This window comes from Schistocerca serialis, chromosome 6 (assembly GCF_023864345.2).
Source record: "Schistocerca serialis cubense isolate TAMUIC-IGC-003099 chromosome 6, iqSchSeri2.2, whole genome shotgun sequence".
Classification (NCBI taxonomy): domain Eukaryota; kingdom Metazoa; phylum Arthropoda; class Insecta; order Orthoptera; family Acrididae; genus Schistocerca; species Schistocerca serialis.
Window position 1 is genome coordinate 189,261,477 of NC_064643.1, and position 13,789 is coordinate 189,275,265.

Sequence of the window (13,789 nt, forward strand, 5' to 3'; positions counted from 1 at the left end):
ACAGCCTTGAGAATTGTACTATTTATCGAGTAATCGAATTCCAACGGATTTCTTTTGGAAATCATGTGGATCACCTCACACTTTTCGTTATTTAGCGTCAACTGCCACCTGCCACACCATTAGGCAATCTTTTCTAAATCGCTTTGCAACTGATACTGGTCTTCGGATGACCTTACTAGACGGTAAATTACAGCATCATCTGCGAACAACCTAAGAGAACTGCTCAGATTGTCACCCAGGTCATTTACATAGATCAGGAACAGCAGAGGTCCCAGGACGCTTCCCTGGGGAACACCTGATATCACTTCAATTTTACTCGATGATTTGCCGTCTATTATTACGAACTCCACGATCCAAATTCTCAGTGCCGTTCCAGTCATCTTTAAATTCCCCGTTATACACGAACAGAAATGACGAGACTCTCCATATTCTGGAATAGCACCTCAACATCGAACATAAATGGGCGATCCGGTCTGAATCCAGGGGCAGGTACTTATACAAATGAAATGACACAATCTCAGAGACTTTACTTCTCTCATACAGATATGATTTTACGTACGTAGACTGAGGAGGCGAGTGAAAGTTTGCATCGAGGATGAGGCGTGCCGGGATAATCCGTGCAGCTGTGCGAACCGCTGTGCCAAGGTGGCTCAGTGGCTAAAGCATCTGCCTAGTAAGCAGCAGACCCCGGTTTGATTCCCAGCATTGGTGCAAATTTTCACTCGCAGCTTCAGTCTATATACGTAAGACGTTGCGTTATGGATTTCTGCAGGGACGCTACACACCATTGTCATTGCCATAGGGCTGCTACGATAGGAAACAGTGTTTATATTGCCGAATCTTGGACTAACACTCAATACCGAATTCAGAATTTCTAGCTGATAATCCAAAACAAAGTCTACAAAATGTATCACTATTATCATTTCTCTATCCATCTTCTATCGTTTTCTTCTTCACATACGTAAATTAAGTCCACCAACGCGATTTTTGGCCGTGTGTTCAGGCAAATTTCAGGGGCTACTCTACCGACTGTAATATGATTTTGACTAATGGAAGACTGAATCACAAGGAAGATTTCTATATACAGTTTCTACAGAATTTCGCGCAATTTGGTCGAAGTATGATGGCACTGTGAAAATGGTTCCATTGTCATCTAGTGGTCAATAGCAGAACTCCTTCGAATCGGGAGACAGGAATAATTCCGCCCGACAGCAGCGCCAGGCTGGCGCGAGCTACCGCTACGGGGAGCCACCAATGCGATATGCCGTATAGCAAAATCACTTAAACATTTACTTGCTGTCATGATATTGTTTTTTTTGCAATTACTGACCGGATGCTCTTTTGGCTTAATCGTCGTGAAAGCATCGTTGAAGGCGTACTGCGTCACCAATGAAATGAACTGTCATCTGATGACACAGTTTACAACATAAATTTGTTTGATGAAGCTTTAAATAAACTGAATAAAGACGATAACTCTCCATCAGAGAAATCTATAACACACTTGGTCTCTCTTTACTGATAAGTTCAAATATAAATACATCAGTCAATACGGAATATTCGCGAGAAAGAATGTACGATCGTTCTCAACTTTCACAGACCCTTCAAAGTGAGTATCGTCTGAATACCGAGCAACATCTTTGACGAGCCTTTTTCAGATCCACCTGGAGATATGCGCAAGATATTTTCATTTAATCTAGGCTACTACTCGCAAGAGTGAGGATTGGTGGGAAAAATACCCTCGCTGTGGCATCGTCTGGTACTGCAGGCGAGTAGCTCATCCAACACTCAGTCTGCCCTATAATTTTATGGTGACGAAACTTTCAGCGTTTGGAATGTTCCAGAGCGAGGCGGTACTGGTAAATTGATGCAGGATTTCCCTTTGATTGTTAAGGATGTCGTTTCGATCTCCCATAAAACATCCTTCAGGCGTTCGGAAGGGCACTGCGAGTTCTTCCTAGCAAAAATAGCACTATAGGTGGTTCCATCGTTTCGTTCTCTGGAGACGTCGGCCAAATCTTTCCAATAACAGCGAGAGGGACGAGAGCAGACCTTGTCAATGCATCGTCAAGACGATTGTAACTAAGACCACACAAAATAAAATACGGACGTAAAACTACTATCATACAAAGTAATAAATATTTTTCTAATAACTTGCTCAAAATAGGAAATTGCAAATTTCAAGCAACTAATGGTAAGATAAATCTTAATGATGACTTTTTTCTACATCTATATCAAATGTCTCTAAATTAGGTAAAAACAGTATAACGAGCTACTTATGACATGACAAGAGACTTGACTGGTTTCAGGAAAGTGCTATATTTTCACCTACAAGTCACTAAAGTAAACAGCTTAATTCTCTCTAAGATTTAAGTCCCAACGTTGCTGGAACTGACCTATGCGCGCAGATATTTTTCACATGACCAGTTGGATGAATATGTGGCTCTGTCACGAGTGACATCAAGACTTAATACATTTATTTATACAGCAAATCCTGAAGAGGTTATAAACATAGTATACAATGACATATTTTAAATACTCATAAAATATCCGCTGCACTCTCACCTCCTCAAACAGGTAGAACACTTTGTGATTGTTCAACACCTCCAATAATCTCAGATCTCAGCACCACAATGTAGCTCCTCTCACATCCTCCTTTTAAAACCCGTTCACCGTCTGCTACGCAAAAAACCAGCACATACCACCATTTTTTCATCTTTTAACCTCCTCCCAGAACATGTGTGAACTCCTGATAGATAGCTATCTACGTTACTACACCTGTTCTACCCATCGTAAAAGATCCAGTCCAACTTATTCCCTCGTAACAGACATGTAGCATACGTTGTTTTTTATGAGTTCCTTCCACGCGTACATACTTCATACATTTTCACACAACATCCTCTCTATTTCTATCCTCATTCTGGATCCTTGGCTACATCATCATCGTTATATCATATCTAGATAAATAACAAATTAATTGACGAGAAAAAGAACCCTTCTCATCCAGTGCCTTGAGAATGATATCTAGGTACCCGCAAAATTATGAATTGATTTGGACCGTTTCGTTTAGCAGCAGCCACGTATATAACACTAACAGTGTATACTCCGGGAAATGCTTACGTTCCACGTCGCACCTGGTACGATTTCACACAAAATCATTTGCATGAAATACCTTCGGTCGTTAACTGCTGACTGCAGTTGCGGGTTCGCCAGTTTTTTTTTTTTTATGTAATCAAGCTCCGTCATCCATATGGGCGATCGTATCCAGCATAGTAAGGGGAAGATCGCTGAGTTTGTTATTATATCCGTGAAAAGTTTTTATACCTAGTCTGTGAGTTTGTGACAGGAAAACTCCAATACCCGCCACAAGTGATCCATATTTACCACATTCAAATACGTAAATTTCACTCTTTGCTCCCGTCTTCACTATGTTTGGGCCCAACGTACCTCTAGGCTTGGAGGTGCACTCATGAACTTATGATATTATGGCTCTGAGCACTATGGGACTTAACAGCTGTGGTCATCAGTCCCCTAGAACGTAGAACTACTTAAACCGAACTAACCTAAGGACATCACACACATCCATGCCCGAGGCAGGATTCGAACCTGCGACCGTAGCAGTCGCGCGGTTTCGGACTGCGCGCCTAGAACCGCGAGACCACCGCGGCCAGCGAACTTATGATATTAAAACAGTGTGATATCATGTGTACGTTAAAGATAAAGTAAATATTTTTTCCAAAGCTGTGACCTCAAATTACATTTCCATAATATCAATTCTCATTACATTTGAGTTGCGTGGAAGGCGGACAAGTCACAAGATGGGTTGTGTTTTTGAGAGTGATCGCACTAACTTCTAATCTGCGAGTAGCACATCACTTTTGTCTGGTAGGGTTACGTCGTACGTTTCTGCTACAAGGTGTTTCCCTGGGAGTTATGCAGAATTGTGTAATGTGGCTTATCTGCTGAAGTAAATTATCGCTAAGCATGCCACCTGTTTACTGTAGCCTTTCTACCAGATACTGCAGCTATTATTACGTGCTTAACCTGTTGATCGAGAGTAGAATTTTGACTGCTTCAAGCGTCCTTTATAGTTTCTGTCTTACTGCCTGCTGCCAGTAATAGAAAGTTCTCCTTTTACCTCTTACTTCTTTATGCATGAGTTTATTTTGCCGTATATTTCTTAACATTTAAGCAGTACAGCCTATTTTCTTCTGTTAAAGGTATCTATGATTTCTGAAAAGAAGTTATTCTGATAAGTCGTCAGAAGTTACAAGCACCAACATAGTTGTCTTCAGGTCAGGGCGCACCTTCTTTCTGTCGGCAGCGTCGACTGCACTCAAATTTCCAAGGCTACTTAGGACAGTTTATCGTAACCATTGTTCGCAAGACGTGTCCTGGTATCAAAAACTAAACTCTAGTCGAAAAGTCACGGAAAACCGAACGGTACCGACTGGTCGCCGTCTCATCCTCAGCCCAAACCCGTCATGAGATGCGGGCGTCGAGGAGTGGAGGTTAGCATACCGCTCTCCCGGCAGTTACCAGTTTCCGTGAGCAGGAGTCGCTACTTTTGAATCAAGCAGCTCCTCAGTTGCCCCCACAGGAACTGAGTGCACCACGTTTGTCAACAGTTCACGGCAGACCTGGATGGTCAGCTGTCCAAAGACTAACCACGCTCGACAATGCTCAACTTCAATGATTTGACGGGAATCAGTGCATCCATCGCGGCAAAGCTTTTGGCCGTTTCGTGATACTACTTACTACAATTCCAGAAACACGACTGACAACAACTACTTCTGTAAGTCATAAATTTAACCCAACACCCAACATCTCCCTTGCCACAAGTATAAATTCACCCAAAAAATATTCGTCACACTCTTATAAGGAGACACTGGTTGCCTTGCATCGCTGTTGTTTATGTAGAAATGGTACCAGATGGACATGCGATCTTCCGTCACTGATGTAAGTCATGACTATGAAGTGGTGTGTTTGTACCAGTTGGTTTATGGAAACAACGCATGAAGATGGAGCGACAAAGAAACAGAATTGCATAAATTAGCAATTGTGTCTGCTCGTAACCATGAGCTCAATTTGTTGGGATATCAGAGGCGACGATCCGACGTGTCTACAAGGAATGATGTGCCGCTCGCACAAATCTAACACATCGTAACAATAGTAGTCGTAGAAAGGTCCTAATCGACAGTAACCGGAGACGAGCCTCACGCCTTGCCAGCGACAATGGGTTTCACAGATATAGTCAATCATAGTTTGATCCGTGTAACGTTAGTGGCAAAATTTCTGGATGTTAAAATGAAAACAACAGTAACAGCCCAATCGGAAAAAGCTTCCTCTAACACCATGGAAGCTATTCCCTCAGCCGGTCGCTGTGGCTGAGCGGTTCTAGGCGCTTCAGTCTGGAACCGCGCGACCGCTACGGTCGCAGGTTCGATTCCTGCCTCGGGCATGGATGTGTGTGATGTCCTTAGGTTAGTTAGGTTTAAGTAGTTCTAAGTTCTAGGGGACTGATGACCTCAGATGTTAAGTCCCATAGAGCTCAGAGCCATTTGAACCATTTAGCTATTCCCACATGTATTACCATACATTCTGTCATCCTGTTCCTTCTTCTAGTAAGTGTCCTCCACACATAATTTCCTTGTCAATTTTACCAAGAACGTTCTCGTTAGTTGCATTCCACTTAATTTTCGGCATTCTTCCCATTTCTTGAGATATTTCTTATTCTCACGAAGTCTATATTTGATAGTAGGAGGCTTGTGTTGGCGAGGAATGCTCTCTTTACGTCGTACAGTCAGCATTGTAAGTTCCCTTCGCTTCACCTGTCACGCATTATTTTGCGTGCGAGGTAGCGGTGTTCCTTCATTTCATCCTTGCGCGTCGAAGATTGTGCATGGTCCTTGTTTGCTTAATTTATCCGCGAATGATTTAGAACAGAAAATCATTGAAATTATTATGAAATGGTCTCCAGCAGGGAATTTACAGTGGCTTGCAGCATTAAGTATATAGATGTTGTTGTAGACTAACTTTGATCTGACAGTGAAAATATGCAACATGATTCAGCTGTTCCTACTGATGGGTTTTATACAACCTGCAGCCCCTTCAAAAACCACATGCGAGATTTTCATATGCTTCCATTCACTACGTACAACCTGTTAGTGCTGCAGAAAAAATGAACAGGACATTTTTGTAGGAAATAAGATATAGTTTAATTTTGTCCTAGGATACGTTTTCACTGAAGGCCACTTTTCGAGTTATTCAATAAAAACGTGTTTGAATATCGCTTTTGTTCGGTTTTTATTTAATAATTCGAAAACTACCGACTTTAGCGAAAACCTATCCCAATATAAAATTTAACTACATAAAATTTCCTACAAAAGTGCTCTGTCCATTTTTTGTGTAGGATCAACAGCTTGTGCATAGCGAAGAAGAGACTACGATAATTTGCATGTGGTATTTGAAGATCAGATCGTACCTGAGTCTTCTATACACACACAATTTCATAAGAACGCTTTCTTTCACTCTGCTCTTCATAGAGCTACTTCTATTCCACTCTCGAAAGAAAAATTCGAGGAAGAAATTAATATAATCAAAACGATAGCAGTTAATAACGAAGACAAACCTGCTGTAGTGGATAACATCCGTAAAAAGAAAACTGTAAAAAGAGTTACTGCATTTGGCACCTCTATCATTCAGTCCAGCCTAAAGAAGAAGTTTTTTTCTATTCCTTTCTTGGGGCCCACCAGATCCAACGCCTTCTGCCTGATAAATACAACTGTAATGTCGCCTTTTCAACCAATAATAATTTGAAGAAAAAGATTTATTCATAATTTAACATCAACCTGAAAAAAATTTATTCATAATTTAAAGTCGACCCGTTCCCCTTTGAAAAACTCTGGTGTCTATAAGATTCTTTGCGACACCTGCTCTTCTTACTACATAGGATCAACAGGACGTACCTTTGCAGTCAGATATAAAGGACATCTTTTAAGAAAAAATGGTACTAAGACCCAAAATTCGTCTTTTGCTTATCACCTTCCATTTACAAGTCAAGTACCTAACGCTGTTCACAATATCAACATTTTGCACACCGAGAAGAAAGGGCGTAGAAGAGATGCTCTCGGAAAATTAGAAGTTTTTAAACATCTTTTTCGAAATGATGGTCTCATTCTTAATGAGCAGCTACAATGACGTAATGAAATCTTCTTCAACGGTATAAAGACTTTACTTGATACCTGATTCGTGTTCCCTCGTGCAGTTAGCGAAATATTTCTTCTATCTAAGTCGATTCATAACTGTTTGTTCATTAAATGGTTTATATTAACTACATTTCATGTTATACCGTTTTTCTATTCGCTGAGTTATTCAGCTCCTTTTGTAATTCGGCCTTTAAACTGTACTTCTAAACTCTTATGTAGACAAATTGTTACCATGTCTACTGCTGTCAGATAAAATAGTGCCTCTTAGTTCATGTACTACACATCTCACCCGAATATATTTGGAATGTTAAGTAGCCGGTTTGTATTTGAGGCTAGTACACTCACGCTATTAAATTAAGGATAATTGCAGAATGTGGTGCCACACAACGTGGCACTACACGAAACTGCCGCTAATAGCATAGGTACGTAGGGAGCACACACGACACAGATCTTTAAGTTCACATTATTGGTGATAAGTTGAGAAAACCGTCCCGAAACACACGTGCTACAGAATGCCACTGTTTCCTGAGAGTGTACCCTGACATCAGTATGGGATATGATCACCATGAACACGTACACAGGCCGCACAATGGGTTGGCATTCTCTGGATCAGGTGTTCAAGCAGCTGCTGTGGAATAGCCTCCCCTTCTTGCACCAGTGTTCGTTTCAGCCCCTGAAGTTTTCTATGAAAACGTGCAGCGATACGTCAACTGAGAACATCCCAGACGTGCTCGATGGAGTTTAGGTCTGGAGAACAGGCAGACCACTCCATTCGCCTAATATCTTCTGCTTCAAGGTATTCCTCCACGATGGCAGCCCGGTGGGGCCGTGTGTCATCATCCATCAGCAGGAAGGTGGGACGCACTGCACCCCTGAAAAGGTGGACATACTAGTGCAAAATGACGTCCCGATACACCTGACCTGTTACAGTTCCTCTGTCAAAGAAACGCAGGGGTGCACATGCACCAATTATAATCCCACCGCACACCATCAATCCACGACCTCCATACAGGTCCCTTTCAAGGACATTAAGGGATCGGTATCTGGTTAATGGTTCACGCCAGATGAAAACCCAGCGAGAATCACTGATCAGACTATACCTGGATTCAACCGTGAACGTAACCTGAGACCACTGTTCCAATGACCATGTATTGTGTTCTTGACACCAGGCTTTACGGGCTCTCCTGTGAGTGGAGTGCACCTTGCAGGTCTCCGGGCGAATAAACCATGTCTATTCCGTCGTGTGGAGACAACTGTATCAGTGGCTGCGGTAAGGTCCCGAGCAATTCTACCTGCTGTACTCCGTGGCCGTCTGCGGGCACAGCAGTTAAGATTCTTGTGGTATTGTACACTGTGAACGTCCTGTACTGTAGCGCCTGGACAAGTTTCTTGTCTGCTGGAATCGTTGCCATAAACTTGAGATCACACTTTGTGGCACACGGGGGGCCCGTGCTACGACCTGCTGAGTTTGACCAGTCTCCAGTCGCCCTAGTATTCTATTCCCCATAACGTCATCAACATGTGTTTTTGAGTCATTTTCAACACACAATCACTATTAGCACGTCTGGAAACATCTGCACACTTACTCGCTGCACCGTGTTCTGACATGCAGCAACACACCTCTGCGTATGTGGACTGCTGCCAGCACCACCGTGCGCCGACCGAAGATCAAATGCACCGCATGGTGATACCCCGAGGTGATTTAAACCCGCAAACCGCCCACCAGAGCGTTGTTTCATCATGTATCGGCATTATTCTTAATTTATGAGCATGAGTGTAGATGGCACTTTTGGTGTAACGTTCACCTGCCCTCAATTGCTGGGCGGCTCAGTCTGACGCTACCGCAGCTCGACATGTGGTGCAGCCCCTAGTGGCCTGCCTCTACGTGTCCTATTTTATTATTCTGTGACTAAAGCATGATCGCTTCATATTTATTTTATAGGTGACATACCAGTTTTAAATGTTTTATTTCTGATGAAGGTACTCTTAGAAGTGGCCGAAACCTAGATCAAAAAGACTTCATTTTCACGACCGAGGGCTGCAGTTGTTTTAATTTTAATAAAATTCGACATTTGACCGCACAGAGTCCCAACGTGAACTCAATGGTAAACCCCTGCAATGAGTTAAAAAGTCGAATTCACTCATGACCCCAGCGTCAAACGTCACCAACTACTCTCGCTTCGGTTCTTGAGGAAGAATGAGCTGTCATTCCTCCACAGACATTCAGACACCTCAATGAATGTGTCTGCAGCAGATTTGAACCCACCATAAGTTGAATGGTGGACCCACCCCATAGTAACGACAGCCAGTCCACGTCGGGTCGCTTTTGATCAAACAGTATACATACCTTCCATCTATGAGTTTATTAGCTGCAGAGAATTCTTCCGGGTTGCATGGGCGTGGTCAATGGAACTCTTCTATCCCTGACGTTTCGCCCAAAGCTACGTTGGACATCTTCGGAGGTGCTCCTGGTTGTGCTGCGTCTTACCGACTAGTAGCACCTCCGAAGACATCCAACGTAACATTAGATGAAATGTCAGGGATAGAAGAGTTCCACGTACCACGGCCATACAGCCCGATAGAATTCTCGGCAGCTGAAACATCCGGTAGTGAAAGCCTTCATTATAAGAGTTTATTATTTTACGTATCAGAATCGTCTCACTATGACATCACTGGAGAAGGGGTATAGTAGGTCTAGAAGGTCTTTTCTTTTTCCACATAGAGGAAAGGAAATTGAACGTACCACGTTCATAATATCTGCAGATATTGTAGGCAATACATATAGTGCTACAGTGGGCTCATGGATTCTAGTGCTCAGAAGCAAGTACTTGGCTTCGTTATCCTAGTCCTAACGCTAGCAGGCGATCTTAAATAAGAATATAAATAGATAGACAGGAGTTACTTGGAGGCTATCAGAAGCACTGAAAATCAAACTACAAAATATTCTAGAGGTTCATTTCTTGAGAACCATGTGGGCAGAACGTGAAACAAAGTCAAGTGAATCGCATGTAGCACAGATCAGTGTAAGAGTACTGAAACAGCACCAGAGGAAAGCACTCCTTCGGAATAGCAGCAGGTCAGATCTCAGTCCGAATCCTGGAATCGAGACCACCTGTTTTATTGACCAGAAGAATTAAGTAGCAAGAACAAAAAAAATATCACCCAAAGTGGATTGAGGCATCTCCTTCTCTAACTCTCTGTGGTGCAAGGTACCTCTCACTCAACTGTCTGTGATCCCATTATTTATGAAGTCAATATACATATAATAATTTGTTGTTTGACCTATCAAATTTTAGAAGAGTTGACTAAATAAAGATTAGATTACGTTATGAGCGGTTGAAAGCGACAACATGAACAAAATTTTTCAGCTGTGCCTGACCGCAATGAACTCTTAAAATCAACCGTGCAGAGGTCACACACAACACTACCCAAATCGTTGATGGCAATCGTAAGAGCCAAAGATCACAAACATGAAGGACACTCTTGTAATAGAAGTAACTTTTCAGTGTATCAGCGTTCTAGCTGCCACAAGCTTAGAGAGGCGGAAATTCATCAAGCTTCATTACGCGCATCATGGCAGGATACGAGTATTGATGAATGAAAGGAAGGAAACGGACTCCTCCGCCACTGTAACACTATTCCCTCCGTCAATGCTCTTCGCACTTCATTAAGGGGACGACCTGAGTTGAGACTAGCTGGTTAGTCGTACACTCACCTGATCGCGTGAGGGCCATGAAGCAGGTGCCGAGGAAGAAGGTGTACCTCGCCCTGGTCTTGATGCGGTCCGTGATGGGAGGCACGGTGAGACGCGACACGAAGTCGCCGGCGGCCATCATGGTGAGGCAGAGCGCCGTGTCGGTCATCGAGAGGCCCACGTGTCGCTGCAGGTAGAACGGCAGCAGCAGCGAGTAGTTCACCGTCGACGTCATCATGCTCGCCGTGCCCAGTAAGACGTTCAGGTACACCCGGTTACGCAGCAGGTCCAGGTCCATGAAGGCGACCACACGTCGCCAGATCGGCTGCGGCTCTGCAACAACCCAAAAGATACTGTCAGATTCTGCAAGTCTTCAGCTCTTTACAGCGCCTATAGACTTGAGTGAAGCCTGATATTGTCAGCAAGGAGGCGGCACCCTTAATCTATTTATCGAACAAAACTCTTTTTTTTTTAAATTTAATGCCTATACTACAACTATATCACTTTAATAAGCCACAGCTGCAAAATACTAACGCGAATTCTTCACAGACGAATGGAAAAACTGGTAGAAGCGGACCTCGGGGAAGATCAGTTTGGATTCCGTAGAAATGTTGGAACACGTGAGGCAATACTAACCTTACGACTTATCTTAGAAGAAAGATTAAGAAAAGGCAAACCTACGTTTCTAGCATTTGTAGACTTAGAGAAAGCTTTTGACAATGTTAACTGGAATACTCTCTTTCAAATTCAGAAGGTGGCAGGTATAAAATACAGGGAGCGAAAGGCTATTTACAATTTGTACAGAAATCAGACGGCAGTTATAAGAGTCGAGGGGCATGAAAGGGAAGCAGTGGTTGGGAAAGGAGTGAGACAGGGTTGTAGCCTCTCCCCGATGTTATTCAATCTGTATATTGAGCAAGCAGTAAAGGAAACAAAAGAAAAATTCGGAGTAGGTATTAAAATTCATGGAGAAGAAGTAAAAACTTTGAGGTTCGCCGATGACATTGTAATTCTGTCAGAGACAGGAAAGGACTTGGAAGAGCAGTTGAACGGAATGGACAGTGTCTTGAAAGGAGGATATAAGATGAATATCAACAAAAGCAAAACGAGCATAATGGAATGTAGTCAAATTAAATCGGGTGATGCTGAGGGAGTTAGATTAGGAAATGAGACACTTAAAGTAGTAAAGGAGTTTTGCTATTTAGGGAGTAAAATAACTGATGATGGTCGAAGTAGAGAGGATATAAAATGTAGACTGGCAATGGCAAGGAAATCGTTTCTGAAGAAGAGAAATTTGTTAACATCGAGTATAGATTTAAGTGTCAGGAAGTCGTTTCTGAAAGTATTTGTATGGGGTGTAGCCATGTATGGAAGTGAAACATGGACGATAACTAGTTTGGACAAGAAGAGAATAGAAGCTTTCGAAATGTGGTGCTACAGAAGAATGCTGAAGATAAGGTGGGTAGATCACGTAACTAATGAGGAGGTGTTGAATAGGATAGGGGAGAAGAGAAGTTTGTGGCACAACTTGACTAGAAGAAGGGATCGGTTGGTAGGGCATGTTTTGAGGCATCAAGGGATCACAAATTTAGCATTGGAGGGCAGCATGGAGGGTAAAAATCGTAGAGGGAGACCAAGAGATGAATACACTAAGCAGATTCAGAAGCATGTAGGTTGCAGTAGGTACTGGGAGATGAAGAAGCTTGCACAGGATGGAGTAGCATGGAGAGCTGCATCAAACCAGTCTCAGGACTGAAGACCACAACAACAACAACAACTACAACTATCCTATTAAAATTAAAGTAGGATCATTAGTTGCTATCTGCAACCATCTTCAGACCTTACAATGTAAAACAGCGGTGAATATGCGTTGGAAACTAACATTAGCTGTAGTTCCACATTGAAATCCACTCGTAAATACGAAGACTGTGGTGCCACCGCAGGGCACCACACTTGCTAGGTTGTAGGCTTCAAATCGGCCGCGGTCCGTCAGTACACATCGGATCCGCGAGTCGCCACTGTCGACGCTAGCAGACCGAGCGCCGCCACACTGCTGGTCTTACGAGACAAGCTACCGCACTGGCCAGTTCTACAGCCGACGTTAGTAGGAATGGTCCACTTGCTATAGCTTCGGAGATCTCATGTGCAGAGACGCTAGTTAGCATAGCTTTCAGCTAACTTAGTAGCTACGACATAGCCAGGCGCCACATGCAGTCTATGCATTGACTATTGATCTATATGTGTGAAGCAATCAGAATTCTAAAGAAGTACTCGCAGTGCAGTCTTTAACTGCACTTGGAAATATTATTGTAAAAAGTCAGGATCGACGTTCACCGCTGATGCTGAATTAAAGCTAAGCATTTAATTGTCTTCTTGTCTACTAACTTTCTAATCACCTAAGGTGTTCCAGATACATCCTGTCAAGTACAGTTCATTGATCCTCACGTCAGCCTACGTGATCAACTCGTGCAATTAATGGCCACACCTCGTGATCAGACTAAGAGTCAAATTGCGTGACTCAGCCGGGTCACCCTTTTCCCACGAAGCCCATAGTTTCGTCTCATATATAACAAAGACAATGAAAGTACATAGTTTAATAAACATCGCCGTGAGCTAGCCAAGTTGCAGACTAATCTCGCAGAATGACAGTAAAAATGAAGGAAAATGGTCGAAAACTAAAAATTCAGTCAACCCACATCGAAAGACAGATCAAAACTACCCTGTCACAGACCGTAAAATAACCGAGAGTGTGTGGACTAGGAGATGATTTCCTTTGAGTATCGGAAAGCGTCACGCCCCTGAAGGGACCCCATGCACTAACACCTCGTATTGTAATCCAAAAATGTGACATTTCCATATAAGAGAACTAGGCAGCTGTTTCAATTTCCTA

The 13,789-nt window shown here is 42.9% G+C and overlaps 1 protein-coding gene across 2 annotated transcripts in view; it reads right to left on the minus strand.

Annotated features, from left to right (window-relative positions):
* The window catches only part of LOC126484588 (monocarboxylate transporter 2-like), an 83,592-nt gene that overhangs the window by 13,178 nt on the left and 56,625 nt on the right, over positions 1–13,789 (minus strand). For both annotated transcript variants that reach the window (XM_050108151.1, XM_050108149.1), the window contains exon 6: positions 10,921–11,232. In XM_050108151.1, the coding sequence (XP_049964108.1) occupies positions 10,921–11,232 (312 nt within the window). The remainder of the gene's footprint in view (positions 1–10,920; positions 11,233–13,789) is intronic.